The 23,773-nt window shown below is 38.0% G+C and overlaps 2 protein-coding genes across 4 annotated transcripts in view; one reads left to right on the top strand and one right to left on the bottom strand.

Moving 5' to 3' along the window:
- LOC127983650 (centrosomal protein of 128 kDa) overlaps positions 1–365 on the bottom strand; it is a 122,912-nt gene extending 122,547 nt beyond the window's left edge. For all 3 annotated transcript variants that reach the window (XM_052585859.1, XM_052585860.1, XM_052585861.1), the window contains exon 1: positions 226–365. The gene's annotated coding sequence lies outside the window, so the exon portion shown is untranslated. The remainder of the gene's footprint in view (positions 1–225) is intronic.
- An 845-nt stretch (positions 366–1,210) lies between these two features.
- The window catches only part of tshr (thyroid stimulating hormone receptor), a 60,014-nt gene continuing 37,451 nt past the window's right edge, over positions 1,211–23,773 (top strand). The window contains exons 1-2 of the mRNA XM_052585874.1: positions 1,211–1,458; positions 21,387–21,458. Of these exons, the coding sequence (XP_052441834.1) occupies positions 1,298–1,458; positions 21,387–21,458 (233 nt within the window). The 5' untranslated portion in view covers positions 1,211–1,297. The remainder of the gene's footprint in view (positions 1,459–21,386; positions 21,459–23,773) is intronic.

Below are 23,773 nucleotides of genomic sequence, written 5' to 3'. Positions count from 1 at the left end.
TGTTTGAGACCGATTATCACTGGTCTAAGTTAGTTGATGGAATCGTCAATTTTATGTAAACAAATTTGTGAACACTCGACTTGGCACAGTTTACGGTAAAGTATCAAGCTAGTTAGCTTCGTGCTTACATAGTTTCTTTGTTAAAAAGTAATGTCCGTATGTATAATATATTGCCAAATCACAAAAATGCAAAACTACAAAAAACGTACATAAACCTGCCCCTACCCGTGTGGCCAGCAGTTTGACGGTTATCTTGTGTGATCAGCGTAAAACACCGCCATCCTCTGCTATGGCAACTTAAACTGGCCGCCTAACAGGAAAACAACAAACGCTATGAATCATGGGAGTTGTAGTTTTGACACTCGCGCTGCACCTGTTACGTATGAGAACTTATATATTATGTTTTGTTATATAACAAAAAAAAAAAACTTTAATGCAGGAATGATTCCACCAGGTGGGAAATAATTATAAGAATTTAATAAATATTTTTGGGTTTCTCTCTCTTTCCCTCTATCTCTCTTTCTCTATCCCTTTCATGTGTGTGTGTGTGTGTGTGTGTTACAACCAACATTAAGTTAAATGTTTAGCCCAACCTTCTGGGCAGCAACCCAACCCTTGTCAAAACAACCCATTTGCTGGGTTTGTCCATATTTTACCCAGCGCTGGGCTGTATTTAACCAAGCTTTTTTTCAGTATCGAGAAATTATCCGTTGGAAAAAAAAAAAAAAAAAAAAAAAGAAAAGAAGAAGAAAAAAAATCTATGAAAAAAATATTTGTATTGACATATATTGATATTTAATCATGTCCAGCCCTCCAATGGGGGCTGTTACGTTGTTTGGGCTAGCACTGAGAACATTGTATTTCACACACTTTAAGCTCTTTTATTTTTCAAATAGGATTAGTACAACGAATCGCTCGGTTTATAATGCTTACCGAACCGAAACCCCCCGAACTGTCTATTATAGGCTAGCTATACACACACACACACACACTTATTTATATGTATATATATATATTGAACCGTTCGTCTGTATATCATGATATCATGATAAACCTAATCCACGAAATTATTAGTAAACGAGAGGCTGCTTACAACTATTCAGTTCCCATAGAAACCGCAAGGGCGCATCAGGCGTCCGCCTCACTCACAGACTCTCTCACTCTCACTGACTCTTAAACTCAATCAAGCTGGGCTTTTAAAGTGCTTGTCAGTGTTTGTGTCACTGTTTAATGGTCCAAAACCGAGTGAAGAGACTGCAGTTTTCCAACAGAAGAAAATACATTTATTCTTTATATCATGGCGACAAATGTACTGTCGATGTTACTGTCAGTTGTGTGTGTGATCGGATATACGAATTCATGTCCTCGAAATTGCGAGTGTTCCCAATGGAAAGCATTCGTTGTCTCATGTATGAACATAGATGTTATTCCAACGTTTCCCCCAAAGACAGAATTCTTGTAAGTATTCATTATTTTCTTTTCTTTTTCCCTTTCTTTCTTTCTTTCTTTCTTTCTTTCTTTCTTTCTTTCTTTCTTTCTTTCTTTCTTTCTTTCTTTCTATTTTGTTTGTGTTTGTGTGCTTGTGTTATGATTTTATGGACATTTTGGCAGTTAAGAGAATTATCTGAACATTCACAAATCTAATAAATTTAAGTGAGAACCACAGATTATTACCACAGAATGTTATTACTAATTTAACCAAAAACAATAGTGAACAATTTATTAACTGGTACATTAAGCATATATAACATACATGATCAATTTGCAATTATAGCATTTATAAAACTTATAAATTTGACATTACACTTAGGTTTTTCATGTAGGTTAACGTTACAGTAGATAAATAGATAAATCTAAACCTCTTATCCTCAGCTCAGTAAATCGGCACCATCCTGCCAAAGTTATTTTTTAGAACACTCATTAGATGTACTTAGTTGTACTAATAATACTCAAACTATCTTTTAATATCTAAAGGTTCTAAAATTATCCCATGTGTTGTATGATGTTCTAAAAATATAGTCTATGTATATGCAGTAATTTTCATTAACATATAGCCTTCAGTCATGGATATTAATCAGGTTTTTGGCCAACCAAACCCTAAAGGCTATGCATGTAATTGTATTATTTTTTTATTAAATTGGGAGGGAAAAAAGACAGAAAGAAAGAAAGAAAGAAATTTGGCTTTTCTATATATTGCTGTACAAAGAATTGTTGTTTACTAAAAAGCAGTGTTGTCTTCAGTGTTGGATTAAACCTAAATTATGATAATTTGATCATTCAAATTCAATTTTTGCAAATGTATTTGTGTTCCATAGTGGGGTATCAGAAATATGTCCCTGAAAACACACAGAATTGAGACACTTCACCTTCTTCAGTTCTGTTGACTAGTGCCTCATGCCATGCTCTAATCCACACACTCCGTGGGTTTGTTTAGCCATCCAGGAACATTCCTCCATGGCTTGTCTGTCCAGTCTTGATCACATTATCTATTTTTCCTCCGTCTCGCCTCGTCAGGCACCATCACATGAAATTACAGCCAAATCAGTGCGCCAATTGAGGCTGCCGCCCCACTTTGGAGCGCAACATTCCTTCCTCCTCAGAGTGCTTGCTTGAAAGGTGGACAGATATATATATATATATATAACTTTGAATACACTGCAGCCAAAAATAGACCAGATGGGACCAGCAATTCCTGATGGAGGTTCGATTCCTTTGCTACTATACAGCTGGGGCATAAAAGACAACTAAACAAAAAATATTATTGCTATTACTGAACTGAGACTATCAGATGAGAACATAAGCCTGTAATGTTTGAGACAAGATACATTTTTGGTTTTCAAGGATAGATTGATATGTTCTTTGATATTAATGTATTTAATACTACCAATGGCACTTTCAGTTTCTGTGTCTGTATTTTTTTTTTATTTTTATTTTTTTTTTGCAACACTCTTAGAAGAAAAGGTTCAAAAATGAACCTTTTGAGGTTCCTGGAGATTGCAACTGTGGGAGAACCTTAAAGGTTCATTTTTTAATTGGAACCTTCACTTAAAGGTGCATTAATGAACCACATCAGTTCCTTTATGAACCCTTTTCTAGCTAGCAATAACGTTGTTGTTGTTATACATTATTAATCCAATTCCACTATAATGTCAGAACACCATGATTGTCCATACACTGTTTAATACATAAATATGCATTACAAACCAACAAACACAAGTAAATAAACAACATTCATCCATAAATATGCATTACAAGCAAACCAACAAACACAAATAAATAAACAACAATCATCCATAAATATGCATTACAAGCAAACCAACAAACACAAATAAATAAACAGCAATCATCCATAAATATGTATTACAAACAAACAAACAAACACAAACTGTACATAAACAACTATAAATATCATGCATTTATATACATATACATTAATTTAAAAAAATTATTATAATAATTGGCCATTGTGGGTGGCATATTGGTTTTGGCTTTATGATACATTACACAGTTTTCAGTGAATGTCAGGCTGTCTCTCAACTTTGAAGCATATTCAGTGTTGAAGTTGAAGTGTAGAGCTGTGTTCACATCATCTACTTCACAGACCTCCTCCTCCACTTCCATCATTTTTTTTAAAGAGACTCTGCATCCAAGGCATGTCCCTTAATAAACAGCACAGGGTTGGGTGTATCTGATTCCTAAACAAGGAGAAAATAATGTTGTTATACTATAACAATATTTAGTAGTTGATATGAAATTTAGTATTATATATATATATATATATATATATATATATATATATATATATATATATATATATATATATACAGTACAGACCAAAAGTTTGGACACACCTTCTAAATCAAAGAGTTTTCTTTATTTTCATGACTATGAAAATTGTAGATTCATACTGATCAATACTATGAATTAACACATGGAATTATATATAGAATTATATACATAGCAAAAAAGTGTGAAGCAACTGAAAATATGTCATATTCTAGGTTCTTCAAAGTAGCCACCTTTTGCTTTGATTACTGCTTTGCACACTCTTGGCATTCTCTTGAAGAGCTTCAAGAGGTAGTCACCTGAAATGGTCTTCCAACAGTCTTGAAGGAGTTCCCCAAGAGATGCTTAGCACTTGTTGGCCCTTTTGCCTTGTGCCTGCAGTCCAGCTCACCCCTAAACCATCTCGATTGGGTTCAGGTCCGGTGACTGTGGAGGCCTGGTCATCTGGCGCAGCACCCCATCACTCTCCTTCTTGGTCAAATGGCCCTTGATGCCTTCAGTGTGACTCATATTTTCATAGTCATTAAAATAAAGAAAACTCTTTGAAAGAGAAGGTGTGTCCAAACTTTTGGTCTGTACACACACACACACACATTTGTTTATATATAATACGACTCCAAAAATGAATCTGTAATAAGTCTTTTACTTTTTTTTTTACTTTTTTACACTGAGGCAGTGTAAACTATATTAATAATATACAAGAGATAATAGAGAGGGTGGCAAGTGGTCATGAAAAACTAAATTATGCATGGACACAAACTATAGAATAATCTCATTCTAAAAACAAATGTTTATAAGAAATCATAACCAAGAGAAGGGGTTGAAAAAGAACAAATTATAGATACACTCACCTCACTGATGACATAAAGAGATCTCAGACTCTGGTTTAATAGAAGTGGAAACAGCAGGACAGCAGCAACCATTGAGACCTTTAATTGAAAATTCGTTGAATTGAATATGGCATACTATGTTTTTGATCATTGGATTCTTAGCTTTACTGTTCATGCAAACCAGTGCATTTATTACCTTTGTGTGCCAAATCAATCGGATTAGTTTTTCTTCATCCAGCTCAGTAACAATATCTCCCAGCTGCTCTTCTGCTCGTTGATCTCTGTTTGTGCCTCCCGACTCTGTCTGTGACTCTTACCCCAACTGACCTTGGCCTCTTTTGATAAAAATCTTGACCAGATAGTTCCTCCATCTGCAAAATAGATAAATAAACATATACATGAAACATTCTCACAGGATAATAGAAATGTAAGTATTGAAGTGTCACTTATTTTTTAGCAAACCTACCTATACAATGATTGCGATATTTTTTGGACTCCTGGTAAAATTAATCTGTTTTCTTACTTTGCTGAACCTGCAACAAATGTCATTTTTTCAACATCAATCAAAGGTGATCTTTCTTTTTTTATTTGTTTTAAAGCACATCCTTGCCAGTCTTTTATCTCAAGAACATGTATTTGGTAACAAGGGCTGAAGACAACTTGTTATGTTCACCTGTTGCATACCTGAAAATAGAGAAACATTATTAACCTCACCATTCTCTAAAATTATAAACTTAATGCATGGAAATTACCATGTACAGTATATTTGCATTTAATCAAACAGACCTTGAATTGTTTTTGATCTTGTTTGCTTTGTCCTGTATATCTGGTTTAAAGTTGTTGTTTTTTTTTGCTACAAACAAGCAATATGTTGTTTTGAGATTGATCCAGGTGGATTATCAACAAGTCCTACAAAAAAGTTTGCAGAAAGGTGCATGTTAGTATGCACTGTAAAAAAAGAAAAATTGACTTAACTTAAAATTACAAGGTAATTTGCTGCACAGCTTTTTTGAGTTTACTCAACTTTTAAACAAATTAGTTCACTTAACTCAATTCACTGAGTAAGGTCACATGTCTCCCAACTTAAGATCTTTTGTTCAGCTGATTGAGTTTTTATAGTTAAAAAAACGTTTGTTATGTAATTTCAACTTTTAATGTTATTTTCACTTGACTTAATAAAGTACGTTCAGTTGACTAAAAATGTGTTATTAAACAGCATCACAAGGTTAAAAAAAACTACTACATGCTTGATATTTTGGTCAAGGTTTTATTTCAAACCAGCAGCAACACATTGGTAACTTTAGCCATACTCATTCTTAAAAAAAGTAATTAAATGAGTAGGCAAAAAAAAAAAAAAAAAAAAAAAAAAAACACATTCAAAGTGCTATCTCATTCAACCGGTCCTAAATACTTTAAATGTTCTATGTTTAACATTTTAAATTGTTAACACAAAACATGTTACAAAACGAGCAATATAAGTACAAGTTAAAGGAGTATGCTGACTTTTTTGGGGCTTTAGCTTATTCACCGTATCCACCACAGTTAGGATTAGGCTCCTTTGTCTGTTCGGTGTTGGCGCGCTTCATTGTACACGCGCCAATTTCATGGTCGTTACAGTGCTCTTGCTCAAACCTCCAACCCAACTTGTATGCTTGTTAACTTGAATTTACAAATTGAATTTTCAATCAATTCTAGGTTGGTCCAATGATTGTTGAACTAATGTCTTTTCACTAGTTATGCCAACATTTTTGCATTTAATTGTCCAGTTAACTAAAATATAATCATTAGTCTAACTTTTTGTGAGTTGGATTTTTTACAGTGTGGTGTAGATATGTAGACATCTGACCTGACCATCACTCCTAATTAAATTAAATGTAAATAAAAAAAGGGAATGCAATAAAATTGCTTTGTAATAACAACTAAATGCATAAATATAAGAAAATGTCAAAGTCACTAAGTTCTTCCGTACATCCCATTAAATTATTATAATATTTAACAATAATAGTAAAGGTGTCCACATATTTTTAAACACGTGTATAATAGTAACTTACTCGTGGTGTGTTCATTAAAGTGTCTCCATCAATTTCAGTATCTGTTAAAACAACATAAGTCATACAATTATATTTATAAATTTAGAGTTAGAAAGGCAGTTATAAAGGACATACAGTATTATTTTAATTCGAAAATACTACCTTTATAGGGACAACGTGCCTCTTTTGAGAAATTATGATAATAGCGTCCTCCTGTCGTCCACATTCAGTTCTTCATGAATGAAGTGGCAAGCAGTACATTACCAAGCAATCAGTGTAGCTCGCAGCGCCCTCTGTTGGTGTAAATAATCAATACACGAGTGCTCTTGTAACCAGCAGGCTAAAATCTTTACAAATATATTGAAATAAAACATCTGAGAAACGGTCTTGAGGTGTTTTAGTAACCATGATATATGCAGAATAATTAACTCGATGACTAAAATGACTTAATATTATGGCCACATTAACATCTTGTGTGCTTAATTCTGTGGCACGTCGTCATTTATTCATTATGTAACACACAGTTATGACATTACGTGTTATTTTAATAGCTTTTCAAAAAGGTTATAGTTTGAAAGGTTTTGTTGTCTTACCTCAGATATTCGTGCTGCTCCACTCAGTGCTGCTGTTGTTTGCGCTTGAATGTTTGTAACGGTTTTCCCGTGTGGCCTCTGACCTTGCGCGTAACAGAATCAGTGCTTTGCGTTGCGTTACGCAACTTTGCCTATTAAGCCCAGAAACCTTCGCCCTGGTTTAAATGGATATGTTTTGATTGTTTTTATTCTCAATATCGAAACAATAGACCCCTTAATCGCCTACGTCACTGTGACGTCACCACTCTAGCTGAAGGCAAAACATAAGGCAGAACTCATAGCAGATGCACTAAAAGTTTGAGGTTTTGACTTTAAAATGTCTTCTTGTTGTGTTTTTGGCTGCCAGAATAGAAGGAACAGAAGTTTTGTTTCAAAACTAAAGTTTTACCGGATCCGGGCAGACATTCCTTCACAGAAATCAAGAAGACAATTGTGGTTGAATGCAATACGGCGTAAAGACAGGATGGAGTTGATCATAAATAATGCTCGTGTTTGCAGTGCACAGTTCATATCAGGTTAAATAATCTATGCATACCGCCCAGCTGGAGACGTTGCAATGTTTACAAACTTTAAGGGGTCTATATAATGATAATAATAGTAATATTAATAATAATAATAATAATAAAACAATTACTAATAAGAAAGAAAGAAAGATAGATAGATAGATAGATAGATAGATAGATAGATAGATAGATAGATAGATAGATAGATCACATAGACATATGTGAGGTGGTGATGAATACAGATGAAAAATTGTATCAACCATGTTGCCACAACTGCATCTGACATCACAATTATTAACAGAGTAAATTAAATTAGAGTAAATTAATACTGAGTGTGTAAATTAACAATTTACTAATGTAACAGTTAAGCAAATCGTGTTCTAACTGTACTCAGTCTAGTCTTTACAGTACATCTTAGAAAAGGTTCAAAAATTAAATATGCTAGGTTCTAATATGAACCTTTTACCACAACAAAGGTTCTTAAAATAACTGCCAAATAACCAGTGGATCATCATAGAACCTTTAAGTTCAACTTTGAACCTTTTTGATAGCTAGAAGTTCATTTTTTAATTTAAAGGTTATTTTTTGAACTCTAAAGGTTCAATCTCTTCTAAGAGAAATGAACTAATTTCCCTAGTTTGCTTTCATGGTTTTGCACCTTGAAAGACAAATTGAGTGATTGCTTTTCTTAAAGAATGAGGTTGGCACACATGTCCAATGTAATGTGGTGCAATTATTTGGATTGAGGTTGAGGTGAGCCAACCAGGATTGCGGTGTAAAATAACGGCCTGTTCACTGTCATAGAGTTTGTTTAATTTACCAGGGTGGTCTTTTCCACTTGATGTCTGTCTACCTGTTCCAGCTTTGGGCTGTGAATTAGCCCATTGTTGTCTTTTTATGCTTTTATAAACAACAACTTGACGAAAGTATTAATTATATATATATATATATATATATTTTTTTTTTTGCCATTTAGAGTTGAAGCTGTAGTCTGTGTAAACACATTATAGAGGCAACATTTTCCTTTCTATAGCAAAAACAGGTGAGATATTTGTTTGATTTGGCCACAATTAAATCCAGACAATTTTGTTTAGACTTACCACTTCAAAGAACTGCTCCATTCACTCAAAGAGAAAACAGGCAGTTACCAGAATCACACTTTAATTGCCTCAAGACCTCTGTAAAACATAATCTTTTTTTTTTTTTTTTTTTCTCGGAATGGAGGTCTTGCAGACTCACATTCTTCGGTTTTGGTCTCTTCATCTATAAAGTTTCCAACTTTTGTTTTAGAACTGTACAATATTCCCAATTTGTGAAAATAATATGCTTAATGAAAATCTCTATGTTGCTTTAAATGAATAGTTCATCTAAAATAAAAATGATCATCATACTCTCATGCTGTGAAAGGGTATTATTTTATCTGGATGGACTCAATCTCCAGTGGCATAAAAGTAGTCTTCTGAAACCATACCACACAATAGTTAAGAAGATATTTTAAGTTAAATTTGGAATTAATAATATGAAGATTTTGGTCACTATACCTCCATGTGTTATTTCATGGTTTAAAAGAATTTACTTTTCGCTTATTAATTAATTTTATTAATAATATTAATTAGTATATACTGTGTGCTGTTGATCCTAACATGATCCTAGGCTACATCCATACCAAAATCTTCATTGGTCTGACTTTTGACACTGATTCATTTTCTCTGAAATGTTGGTAACCAGATCACAGGGCAACTTTTTAGTTTTTTCTAGTTTCCACTCCACAATATATGTTTGATCATGCTCATTTATATATATATATATATATATATATAGAGAGAGAGAGAGAGAGAGAGAGAGAGAGAGAGAGAGAGAGAGAGAGAGAGAGAAGAAGAAGAAAGTCAACAGCTAGGTTGTTTCTAGACTATTTGGGATAATCACATCCTGAGCCAATGTTGACCAATTGCAGAATGGAAGCAAGTGTGGGACACAGAAAACAATCTGAGACAAAGGGGTGTCAGAACTTAATTAACACACAGCTGTTACAATAGGAGCAACTTCATTTACAGTAAGGGTAGTAAACTGTAAGTGTAGTTAATTTACTGGTTAAGAAAAATAACTTTTTTACTGTACAATACTGCTCAGAGCATGTAGCAAAAATCTGCATGATTAGGGACTCCAGTTATGAGAAAACAAGGAACAACCTCAAGTGTGATACAAGTAAGACTTTATTAACTACATAAACACTTAAACTAGTCCTCCGGAGAAGAGAACAGCGGCGGGTGAAAAGCTGAAATTTCAGTAGATGGGCACCTATATGAGTCAACTACTGTACCTTAGGCATGAAAGCTGGGTTAAGAAGAAAGGAAACTGCAGTGAACCCTGGAGCAAACTGCAAACATGATGGGCTAACAGACAAAGCCTGTAAGTCACTCACAGGTCTAATTGTTACTAAGGCTATGAGCAGCACTGTCTTAAAAGAGAGAAACTTAAGCCCAGCTCCCTCCAGTGGCTCAAAAGAGTGTTGAGAAAGGGTTTCTAGGAAAATGAATAAATAATGGGCATAATAATGGGGGATATCATAAACTGATGTGTTTCTCACAACAGAAACGGAACAGAAGACAATGATGAATAAAGTCATAGTTTTTGCTATTTTTGGACCAAAATGTATTTTCGATGCTTCAAAAAATTCTAACTGACCCTATGATGTCACATGGACTACTTTGATTATTTTTTTCTTACTTTTCTGGACAAGGACAGTTTACCATACATACGTTTTCAATGGATGGACTGAGAGCTCTGGGACTAAATCTAAAAGATCTTAAATTGTGTTCCGTAGATAAACTGAGGTCTCATGGGTTTGGAACGACATGAGGGTGAGTTATTAATGACATAATTTCGATTTTTGGGTGAACTAACCCTTTAAGCAGCAAAGAGAAGAGAAATAAAAACATGAAGCTATGGTAACAATTTGATATTTAGCAGATCTTCAGCCTGAAGGAAACATCAGTTTCTTTTCACCTTTGTAAAATGTGCAAATGATACTTAATGTATCAATTAATAAGACTAAGTTTGATACTTGCACATCTCAAAAGAGAGTCCTGTTCACTTTGGGGCACCAGTAGGTTGGCTGAAGTTAGGTCGATGAGAAAGAACCATTTTGAGTCAAAGAATCTTGATGAATGGAAAGACTAGGCAGTAGCCTGGTGCAGACTTAAGGGCTGCAGAAGAGTTTCTAAAGTGAAAGTGAAGTGAAAGTGACATTCAGCCAAGTATGGTGATCCATACTCAGAATTCGTGCTCTGCATTTAACCCATCCGAAATGCACACACACAGAGCAGTGAACACACACACACACTGTGAACACACACCCGGAGCAGTGGGCAGCCATTTATGCTGCGGTTCCGAGGGAGCAGTTGGGGGTTCGATGCCTTGCTCAAGGGCACCTAAGTCATGGTATTGAAGGTGGAGAGAGCACTGTACATGCACTCCCCCCACCTACAATTCCTGCCTCGAACTCACAACCTTTTGATTGCAAGTCCGAGTCACTAACCTTCAGGCCACGACTTCCCCTCCGACTTCTAGCTCACGTCCTTATCTTCTTTCCATCCTTATCCACTTGGCACACTCATACCGGCTAAGGCTCTACACACCGACAGCAGTCTGAAGATTTTGCAGAAGAATGCCTATGGGCGGAATTGTGTTTGAGCCTTTTAAGGTCTGAGAAGATGCACGCCTCTCTGGATGGCCTTGTTCAATGAGAAAGGCTAAAATTCCAAGCGGTGGGTTGGAAATACTCGAGAGGTTTTCAACCCTTTGTGTGAGAGCATGGTAATAGAAGTATGGAACTCAATTAGGTTTTGATGCACAAACTGCTAAAGGTTCTTAGAACACTAATATGTTACATGGGTATAAACATATAATATACACTCTTAATTAGATCATCCAAAGACGAATTCATAGAGAATTCATATCAGTATTAATGACAGACCCTGTTCCCTCACTCTGACTAGAGTGGGGGAAATTAATGCATAATGAAGGACATCTGGCCAAGGCTTGACTAGAGCATCCACACCCAGTGGTGCATTTTCACCCGCTAGAGAAAAATATAGAGGACATTGAGCATTTTTCTTGTGAGGCGAAGAGATCTACGGTCACCTGACCGTATCTCTGCCATATCTGTTTCACCACCTGGGGATGGAGTTTCCACTCCCCATACAAGGGGTTGAGAATTGCCGGTCTTTTCTGATTCCTGAGCACTCTGATGCATGCATGAGTAATTCTCACCAGCCAGCTGAGATGCTGCAGAGAGCACAGATTTAACTGTGTGATCCAGCACTGAAAATCCCTAATTTTGAGCTGCCCCAAATGTATTACAGAAATCACAGAAGCCATTCGACCCAGCATTCTAAAACACATTATGTACGAAACCACTTTCCCCATCTGAAAGCAGGCAATACATTGTGTGAAAGAGAGGGAGTCTTTGCTGAGCCCCAGATATTCTGTTTGTGATCCTGAACCCCAAGTTGCTGAGATGATTTAACACCATCCCGTGTCTTTCACTGCTTGCTCTCAACAATTAGCGTATCAGATAATTGTCTATGTACAACAATATTCTTGTTTCCTTGTTCCTTAATGGGAACAGGGCTGCTTCCACACATTTGGAAAAAAAACCTTTGGAGCTAAAGAATTCGTAAGCTGTGCCTCGTTATGCAAATCTGAGGAATTTTCTGTGAGAGGGGTAAATGTCTATGTGAAAATAAGGATCTGACAGATCGAAGGTCACAAACCAATCGATCAGATGAATCAATTGACAAAGTGCTTTTGTGTGTTAACATTCTGAATGAATTATTTCATAGGTGTTTGTTCGAAACACCAAGATCCAGAATTGGACGAAGGGCTGTGCCCCCTTTATTTAATAAAAGCCCTGATGGCTCTCCTCCTCTGGAGTTCCTATTTTGGTCGTCAGGACATGAGCTGATTCTCCCTCGGTCACTGACACAATCACCCTTTTGAATCGAGGTGGTTTCATGGCAAACTGAAGTCCTCTGAACACTTCCGCCTGGCTGACGTCGCACAATGATGATGTCATCATTGCCACTGTGCTGGCTCTCTCTGAAGGTATGAGAACTCCTTCCAGCGTAGAGAGACTAGTGGGAGTTGAGAGACTAGTTGAGACACATTGAATTTTGTGTCTCTGGAACATGTGCGCTCACACATTCACATCCAAAGAGTGCACGTAAAGCTGCGTCGCAAGTATTATGAACCCCTGATTATCACACGGTATTAAAGGGTTAGTTCGCCCAAAAATTAAAATTATGTCATTAATAACTCACCCTTATGCTGTTCCAAACACGTAAGACCTCATTTTATCTTCGGAACACAGTTTAAGATATTTTAGATTTAGTCCGAGAGCTCTCAGTCCCTCCATTGAAGCTGTGTGTATGGTATATTGTCCATGTCCAGAAAGGTAAGAAAAACATCATCAAAGTAGTCCATGTGACATCGGAGGGTCCGTTGGAATTTTTTGAAGCATCGAAAATACATTTTGGTCCAAAAATAGCAAAAACGACTTTATTCAGCATTGTCTTCTCTTCCGTGTCTGTGTGAGAGAGAGTTCAAATCAAAACAGTCTGGATATCCGGTTCGCGAACGAATCATTCAGTTCACCAAATCGAAGTGAATCATTTTAAACGGTTCGCATCTCTAATACGCATTAATGATCCTCAAGTGTCCTAACCGTAAGTCTAAATGTATTTAGTAAAAATGGCATTTAAATTATCATTTTGCTACAGTTTTTTGCTCACACAAATTAAACTTAACTAATCAATTTCGGTATTGCAATGGCATTTTAAGTTTGGAACTAATAAAGCATTAAATTACGTTTTAAATTTACATACTAAAACTAGTTTAGAAAATGGGAAATGTAAGCTACAACAGCCGAAGCAAGCGTGAAGCTACTTCTGCTTGCAACACAGGCCCTCACATCTCAGTATTTCTGTCCTGTTACTTCTAACCCCCTTTTATCTTTCAAAAGCCTCCACTAGCTGTGCAGGCTACACAGGCTCTTCAGGACATCACAACCCCACCCCCTTCCCATGGCCAACAGCTACAGCAGCTGAAGCAAACGTGAGGCTACCTCCATTGTAACACAACCCCACATCTCTTCCGGTCCCTCAAGCTACTAATAACAATTCTGTTCAAAGGCTTCCAGCTCCTGTAGCAAACACTAGTGTAAAGCTGCCTCAACTAGCAGTGCAGACTGCACAGGGCTACAGCAGTTGAAGCAAGCGTGAAGCTCATATCGCAGACTTTCCTCCTGTTACTTCTTACCCCCACTTTTTCAGTGGCCTCCAGCTCCCGTACCAGATGCTAGCATGAACACTCTTCTGCTAGTGGTGCAGACCCATTCACAGCCATTTCCTTACCCCAGCCCAATCCCTCCCCTCCCCTACTCATGGACTGCAACAGTTCCACCATCCAACAATAGAGTGAAGCTGCCTCTGCTAATGGCATAGGCCATGATACCCATCATTCCCCCACTTTCTTTTGCTCCAAGCGGCGTAGGCCACAATGCCCACCATTCCCCCACTTTCTTTTGCTCCAAGTATGAGCACATTTCTGCAAGCGATTCCGGCGGCTACCTTTCCTCCTCCCCCTTGCATGGTTGTTCTTTCTTCCCTTTATCTTCTGCCTTGCCCCTCCCATCTCTCTGAATGCTCTCGTATTTGAACCACCGACTGTAGCCAGCACCATCAGGACACAGATTTTGTCAAAAGTTCAGACTGTTGGAACCAGATGCAGAACCACTCCCAAACCCAGTCCCTACCTATTCATAGCTGATATTCCCGGAAGCCATCCACTGAAACCTCTCGTCGAAGCTTCCCTCAATTCTATCCTATCCATCTACCCTAGAACTCTCCAAGATTATCTAACATCATGGATATATTTTAAAGAATTTCACTCTGCTTACAACCTAACGTTCCCAAACTTTTTCTTGTTCGCCACCACCTCATTCATCTCTCACCTTAACATCAACAAAAACCTACAGATAAGCTCCATTAAAAGTTATCTAAGCAGAATCCATTTTTCCCATAAACGGTTCTCCCTAACCTCAGATTCACAGACCTCCCTATTCATCAGCGGTAACTAAAGAGCCCTTCCCACCCGCCCAGACACCATGCGACCCATAATCTTAAAAATAGTCACATCTAGCTTCAACACAAACATCCACCCCACTATTTCCGGTCTAGTGGTACTGGATGAAGAAATCAAGCAAAGTAAAAAAAAAAAAACAGACCAAGAAAAGCCATTTCATTTTCAACTTCCACTCACCCATACTTGGTCGCTGGTCGTCAGAAGCTTTGAAGAGCTACTTTCGATTAGACCACTCCCACATCAAGGAAGCCCACTGAACTCTCATTGGCCGACCCCTTTAATATCTGTACCTCCCCATTGACTCAATCTTCTGACCCACCATAGCTAACCCCTTTTAACATCACCTAATCCACCTATAATGGCCCATCCCCACTCCAGCCATCCCAGCAGGAGCTTTTACATATTTCCCACACTGCCTCAGCAATTCCCGCTCCCGCCAGGAGACTTACCTAATTTCCACAGTGCTTGCTCTCACAGGAGCTTTTCCAAATTTCCCCACTCCCGCAGGAGCCTTTACCCTTTTTTCCCACTGCCGCAGCAGTGCCCACTCCCACAGGAGCCTTTTACCTATTTTCTCCACTACCTCAGCAGTGCCTTTTCTGTATAAATCCTTACTGGCTCAGCAGCATCCCCACTGCTGAAGCAGTTCCTGCTAGCGCAGGAATCTTACCTAATTCCCGCACTACTGCAGCAGTCACAGCTCGCGCAGGAGCTTTTCCATATTTCCCCACTGCCACAACAGTGCCCACTCCTGCAGGAGCTTTTCCATATTTTCCAATTGCCTCAACAGTTCCTGCTCCCGCAGGAGCCTTTGTCTGTATTTTACAATGTTGCAGGGGTGAGGAGCCTTTTTTATATTTCCCCACTGCTTTCGCAGTTCCTGCTCCTGCAGGAGCCTTTTCAGTATTACCCCATAGCTGCAGCAGTGCCCGCTCCCTCAGGAACTTTTCCATATTTCCCCACTGTCGCATCAATTCCCATTCCCACAGAAGCCTTACCTAATTCCCACACTGCCGCAACAGTTCCTGCTTCTGCAGGAGCCTTTGTCTGTATTTTACACTGCTGCAGCAGCGCTCACTTGTGCAAAAAGCCATTTCGAGTCTTGGTGCTAGCAGGAGTTGTAGGTGGGGGGGGGGGGTGAATGAACAATGCTCTATTCCACCCTCAATACCCATGGCTGAAGTGCCCTTGAGCACTGAATCTATAGCTGCCCACTGTTCACTTCTCACTGCTGTGTATGCACTCGGATGGGTTACATGCAAAGCACCAATTCTGAGTATGGGTAACCATTCTTAGCAAATGTCACGACTTTCACTTTCAAAAACATATTGACTCTGGGATGATGGAACTAAAAGTGCTAAAATGCTAACTCGTTTCCAGGTTTTTGCCTACAAATTGACATCATTCTATGTTTAGGACTTTATTGGATTTACTCATTTAATACTCATTGATATTTTTTTCGAGGGGGACTATCTGAGCCACTCCCCGGGCACCGAAGCATTGGCTGCCCACTGCTCCGGGTGTGTGTTCATGTTGTGTGTGTTCACTACTGTGTGTCTGTGCACCTAAATGGATTAAATGCAGAGCACTTATTGTGAGTATAGGACACCAATAATCCCCATCCACTTGATTGGCTCTACAACTCTCTCTCCTCTCCACCTGTAGCTGGTGTTTTGTTGAGCGCACTAGAGCCATTGTCCTGTGGCCGCTGTGGCATCATACAGGTGGATGCTGAACACTGGTGGTGGTCGAGACCCCACCCCCCAAAGTGCTTTGGGTGTACAGAAATACACAATAAAGCGCTGTATAAATGCATCATCCATTCATTCATTCACCATACTTGGCCACACTTCACTTCACTTTAGTTTGTTCATGACATTAGTGGTGCTCCCTTGGTAGCCTCCACTCCAGAGTCTTGTCACAACATGGCTGTCACTCTAGAGTCCTCATGAACACCACAAAAGAGTCTTCAGCCATCATAGAAGCCAGTCCAGTATTTATGGCTGTCATGGACATTGCATCTGAAACTAACAAGCAAGTCCCTAGGCACTGGAGATTGGCTTCCAGTTCGGCGGACACACTTCTGGTGTTGGTGCAAGTGGCTTGAATTTGTGTGGTCTCAGCCTTCTCAGTCTGTCCTGTTATGGCCAAGGAAGCATCTCTGAACCCTGTGTTTGTCCTATTAATGTCAAAGAGACCATCCCTGAACCCTTTGCCCATCCTGTCGAGGCCATGGAGCCTGACTCTGAGCACTTAGTCCTGTTATGGCCAAGGAGGCAATCTTTCAACTGTCTCCCTGTCATGTAACGACCACTGAAGCCATTCCCATACTCTCTGCTTGTCTTGTTATGGCCACAGAGGCTGTTACTAGCTTCCACCTTGGTTGTCTTCAGCTTTGCTGGCTCCACCCTGGTGACCTCGTGCTCTACCATGCCACTTCAACCACACAGGCCTAACCCGCCATCCCTCCCCCGATCCACCTCCCTCCTGGACTTGAGCTTCTGTTGTTTGGAGTGTCTGTAAGCCTCTTCTTTGTGGGGGGCATGTCTGTTTCTTGTTGTTTTGTAGGTTCCTGTCTCTCCTTGTCTTGGGTTTCTACAGAATGTTTCAATGGTTACAGTGATTTGAAACACCTGTACCTAATTGTCCCTGTCTTCCCTGTGAATTAGTGATGGGAAAATCAGGGCTGCGTTTACCAAAACCTTATTTATGCTACGTTATTCGTAAGATATACCTTAAGTTATACCTCTGTAGGATTATCCTTGAACAGTCCATTTCATTAAAAGAACCCAACACCGCATTCCACAGTTCAGAACGATTCCCCATCGAAACATTAGTGCTTCATAAAAGACAGTCATGGTGCTAAGATGGCTAAAGGGGATGTCACCCCCTCCTTTCCCTTCTTTGAATGTCTAATCTCATACCAGCGACGCCAGGACAGCAGGAAAAGATTTCTCTTTGTTCCCCAAACTTAAGACCAAATGTCCAAAGAAACCCTGTGATGACCCCAATGCATAAATCCCCAGCCTTATCATGAAAGGAAGTATTCTAAGGCATTCCTTTGGCCCAGGATCACCAAAAAACAATAGACTGAAATTTAACCAACTTGTGGTTTAACACAAACAACGGTCTCAAAATTGCTTCCAATAAGCTGAATTGATTACAAGTATTTACCTCACACATTTATTAAGTATCACGTTTGTTCTATATAAACTGTGGAATAATTTATGTGTGTTTAACTTTCATTACAGCCTATTTGTAGGGTTTTCTACCTCAGTTATAGGAACTAATCACCAGAAGTTGCCTCATACATGTGTATTCTCTGTATTATGCATGCTTTATATTACTCAAGTAATTTTGTGTGTTAAACACTTATCACGGCTAAATCCTAATTTACTTCCACCTCAACTATGGGAAGTATATGTATTTTGGTACCTACTTGATGGGTAAATGCTTTCTAGAATTTTGATATTAAGTAGATGTGTGTAGGATGTACCATATTTAAACAATTAAGTTTGCTTATTAAAGCGTTTACACTAAACTCTCAGGAGTTTGGACACACGCGTTCACGTGGACATTACGCTAATTACATGCAAGAACTGAAGAAAAGGGGCATGGGCCCGCCCAAGACAATTTCTGATTGGATGCCGCACTAAGAAGGACAGGTCAGATGGACACGCTTATAACCCAATGACAAGCTTTTTGCCTAGTGCTTTTGCCCTGCTTGCAGTGACTTGGGCTCTTGCCTATGTTTTGTGCTGACCTTTCCATCGTCCAGCATGCACTCTTCAAACCAACAAGAGCTCACTCAAAACTCATCAACTCTTCCGTAAGATTCTTCGCTGAACTTCGTCCAAGAAAACCCTCTGAGTCGCTCCAGACTTAGAGGAAACTCCGTTGCATAGCAACCCGCAATCCAGGAAGTCTCACGAACGAAGCGCCACCCGGCAAAGCCACCCAACCACTCACCATCGAGTGCTGTCCCTCAGAACGCATCATAGACCGACTGCCAGCCAATCAGTGCCAGAGATTCAGTCTCCAGCAACTTCCAGCAACACTCCCACAGGAGCATCCAAACGCAATTACACAATATCTCCTAATTCTGGCTGAAACTGGTGCAAATCTTATTAAGAAACCAACTAAGATTAAAGTAGTAGATTGCTAGTAGATTGATTTTCTCAGGTTGCGGTCAAGAAATAGTGTCTAATGCTAGACACTTGGGACTCCATTCATCCTCCGTTAATAACATCACTTTTCTCTGTCACTATTTGAATGAATGTTTGTGTGTTTTCGTTAGTTTAGTTTGGGTGTATTAGAGTAGTTTAATAAAGCTTGCTTTTATTATTATTTTACACACCAGTGTCTTATGCTGTGTGCTTACAAGTTACTGCCTAAAACTGTAGATTCAGTTACCTTGCTCATAATCAGTAATCATAATTTCATGATATTATTACCATAGGCCACGGGATGATATTTTGTCCAGAATTGATCAAATACCCTAACCTCAACATATAGGTCGATGAATAAATGATAACGTGTTAAATATTAATTCTAAATAATTTTCATACTAATTTGGTTCTTATTCACTGTAATTCAATCCCCTTTGAGTTATATTGATCTTAATTCCCTTATTAATCTTACACCCCTTAGTTAAGAGTACCTTCTGTAAGTCATTCATTTGTAAGGTTAGTTTGGACCATTCTTAGCTATACCTTATTGCTGTTCACAGTTCACTCCGCCAGTGGCCACCACTGTGCAGAAAGCTTCTTCACATTTCAATTGAGACAGCAAATAGTTGTCCACGGAGCCAGTTAGTGTATGTTCACTATTTCTTAGTACTTCTATTTCACAATACTGTAGTATCAGAATAGCGACAATGCAAATTCTGCAACTTTTATATCTTGTTGTTTCATCTTTGTCGAAACAAACTCAACGGAGCTACCACCTAAGCCCTGAAATTCAGCTGCTGGCGGCACTCTGTTTTTATATTGTGGGGAGTTTTTTGGAGGTGGTTAGGGATGGATACAGGCTAAGACCTCAGTGTGGCAGTGCGTTCAGTCAGTCACAAACTTCCTGCCCCGTCACAACCACTATCACATAGCCTACATATGCCTTTTGCCAGGCACAACGTAATGGAGGCTCATCAAGGCTTCCATTGGTGGTGTTCCGTGAGTAATTAGCCTTGTGGACGGGACAGTTATCCCCATTACCAACCCATTAGCACTCAACCAGGCCTTCATAATATATATATGAACATGATAATATAAATGACCCTTTCAAAAGCAAACGAACCAAACAGCCAGTTAATGTAGCTGGTTAAGGCAGAATTACCGTGAGATTGCAGGTTCGCACACTTGCATAATTATACATACATGCATGAACACACACACACGAACACACACACACACACACACACACACACACACACACACACACACACAAACACAACACAACACATCTACTCATGGTACATTTCAAGTAAAACTGTTAATGCAATAAAAGTTATGCAACCAGTTCCATCTATTGAGAAACAGAAATTATAAATTATTTTCAGATTATGATTTTTTTTTTCTTTAACTGTATCATTCTGTATCGTTCATTCTTTTGTCATGTCATATTCCCGTAAACTGAAGCTATGCAGTCGGTACCGGAAACAGAATTGATTAGTTTATGTTTTTTTTTTTTTTTTTTGGTTTATTGAATTATAAAAAAAAAATATTGTTCTGTTTGAACCTGAGAGTGCATGTGGTCCAGCCTCTTCTCCTTTAAGAATTAATTGCTGGCTGCTTTATTCTTTTTTACATTAACAAAATTAGACCCACCCCTTACAGATTTTGCCATTTTCCAGTGATGTAGATATTCCTTTGTGATTGTCTGTACTCTACAGATTGTGATTGTACTCTAACAATGAATGTGCATTCCTAAAATATATTAGAAAATCTATGTCATTGAGCAATTAATTATTAAATTGGCATCTAGATGGTGGATGGTGCTCTGCAAGAAAAAATATGCTGTGGGAGTATGGTCAGAAATTGTAATTGGCCGAAAAACTGGTTTAATGATTTGATGCTATACAAGTGTATGTCAGATAAAAAAAAAGAAGAAAAAAAATAAAAATAAAGATATATATTCAGTACAGACCAAAAGTTTGGACATACCTTCTCATTCAAAGATTTTTCTTTATTTTCATGACTATGAAAATTGTAGATTCACACTGAAGGCATCAAAACTATGAATTAACACATGTGGAATTATATATGGAATTATATATATATAACAAAAAAGTATACATATATATATATATATATATATATATATATATATATATATATATATGTATACTTTTTTGTTATATATATATAATTCCATATAAATAACTTTGTGATATTTAACATTGTCAATTATGTTCTTTGAAATTGCAACATTGTTTAATGTATAAATGTAAAGTTGTAAGAATCATACAAATGTACATGTATTTGTAATGATTTTTTTCAATTGTAGAAGTCTCTACGAGTCAAGTCTGATGTCAGTTCCCCAAGATGCCTTTGCAAATATGGTCAATATCTCAAGAATGTAAGTACATTTTTAGAGACCAGAGCCATTTGTCACATACATTTATATAGCTATAGACTATATGTATGCATGTATGTATATACACACTGAATTCTTGCTAAGGGAATAAAAAGGGTCAAACTATGGGTGTATTCACACCAGAAAAGTCTGCTAGTTCACTTGCTTTGGTCTGGACAAAATACAATTTTTTTTTTTTTTTTTTTTTTTTTTTTTTAGAATGGTTGGCTTTTACTTCGCCTTTTTTGCAAGTGAACCAGAAATTGTAAACAAAACCACACATGTGGTATGGTCATCCATTCAGAAATTCTCAAGCAGGGAAAAGCAGCAAGTGCAAAAAATGGCTGATTATGGAGATCCTTCGTAGAAAACTTTAGATGTCAACTTAACCATCAACAATTTAAACAGTCATCTTTGCTGAAGACTGACTCAGAAAACAAGTTAAGTCAAGTCGCCATTATTTAGGGCTATATAGCACTTTTTACAATGCAGATTGTGTCAAAGCAGCTTTACAGTATAAAAAAAATATTGTGTTAAAAGAGTTTGCTGTTCTCCTCTGGCCGGTTTAATTATAGGTTATTAAATTTTATTAATTTATCATATTAATCATTTTCTTACTATTTCCCCCCGACACATTCATGGTAACTTTTTCTGGGGCTTTGCGGCAGGCTTCAGCATATTTAGCATGTTCAAGTCACGTTGCTGTGTGCAATGATCATGGAAACTCATCATTTGCATGTATTTTTAAGCATTGCGGTCTAAAAAGAAGTGATTTAAGCCACTTAAGTGCAAACTACAGCACTAGATGTGCGAGCAGTCTGTTTTGGAGTGTGATTTCTGCAACTGGGTCAGATCATGTTCACACCTTAAATGAACCGTTCGAGTTCATTTGGAAGCGGACCGAGACCACCTCTTCAGCTGGGTCTCGGTACAGTTGTTAGGACCACAACTGAGTGTGATTGCTGTATACACACCTTCCCAAAAAGATCTGCATCAAGAGCAGAAACGAACTTGAGTTCGATTCCATCAAAGTCAAGTCAAGTCACCTTTACTTATATAGCACTTTTAACAATACAGACTGTGTCAAAGCAGCTGAACAGCATTAAATAGAAAAATAGTGAGTCAATAATGCAAAAAGGCAGTTCATCATTGAATTCAGTGATGTCATCATCCAGCTCAGTTCAGTTTAAATCTGAAGTATCTGTCCAATCAAATCAATAATATCGCTGGAAATTAAAGGGTTAGTTCACCCAAAAATCTAAATTATGTCATTAATAACTCACCCTCATGTCGTTCCAAACCCATGAGACCTCAGTTTATCTTCGGAACACAGTTTAAGATATTTCAGATTTAGTCCAAGAGCTCTCAGTCCCTCTATTGAAACTGTGTTTACGTTCTACTGTCCATGTCCAGAAAGGTAAGAAAAACATAATCAAAGTAGTCCATGTGACATCAGAAGGTCAGTTAGTATTTTTTGAAGCATCGAAAATACATTTTGGTCCAAAAATAGTAAAAACTATGACTTTATTCAGCATTGTCTTCTCTTCCGTGTCTGTTGTGACAGAGTTCAAAACAAAGCAGTTTGTGATATCTGGTTCACGAACGAAACATTCGATGTAACCGGATCTTTTCGAACCAGTTGACCAAATCGAACTGAATCGTTTTAAATGGTTCACATCTCCAATACGCATTAATCCACAAATGACTTAAGCTTTTAACTTTTTTAATGTGGCTAACACTCCCTCTGAGTTCAAACAAACCAATATCCCAGAGTAATTCATTTACTCAAACAGTACACTGACTGAACTGCTTTGAAGAGAGAACTGAAGATGAACACCGAGCCAAGCCAGATAATGAGCAAAACATTGACTCGTTGAATGATGAGTATTCTGCATATATCCCTCTCCTTGCGATAGGAATTTGTCTTCTTGTTTTGAGCTTTCAGTGCAGAAAATCCAAAAATAGTGCAGACATATAATTGAAGGGGTCAATTGATGCGATTAATTTTTTTCCTTTCTCTTTGCAGTGTTACAAGCTCTTGGTGCATGAATAAGTTCTGTAAAGTTGCAAAGACTAAGTTCTCAAATCAAAGAAATTTTCTTTATCAAAGTTAAGACTCTGCCATGCCCCCATAAAATGGCTCATTCAGAAAAGCACCCACATGTCTACGTCACTGTGGAAATATTTGCGTAATGATACCCAAATGTTCACGCAAAGAAAGAAGGCGTGGTTTCTGTAACCACTATGCGCTATTTATAGATGAAGGTTTAATGGCTTATTTACAGATGTAGTACTGAGGTGAAATGCCATCACAAATA

The sequence above is a fragment of the Carassius gibelio genome, chromosome B20, assembly GCF_023724105.1.
Source record: "Carassius gibelio isolate Cgi1373 ecotype wild population from Czech Republic chromosome B20, carGib1.2-hapl.c, whole genome shotgun sequence".
In the NCBI taxonomy this organism is placed as follows: Eukaryota; Metazoa; Chordata; class Actinopteri; order Cypriniformes; family Cyprinidae; genus Carassius; species Carassius gibelio.
The sequence above is the reverse complement of the archived record's forward strand: the minus strand, read 5'-3'. Positions and strand labels throughout refer to the sequence as shown.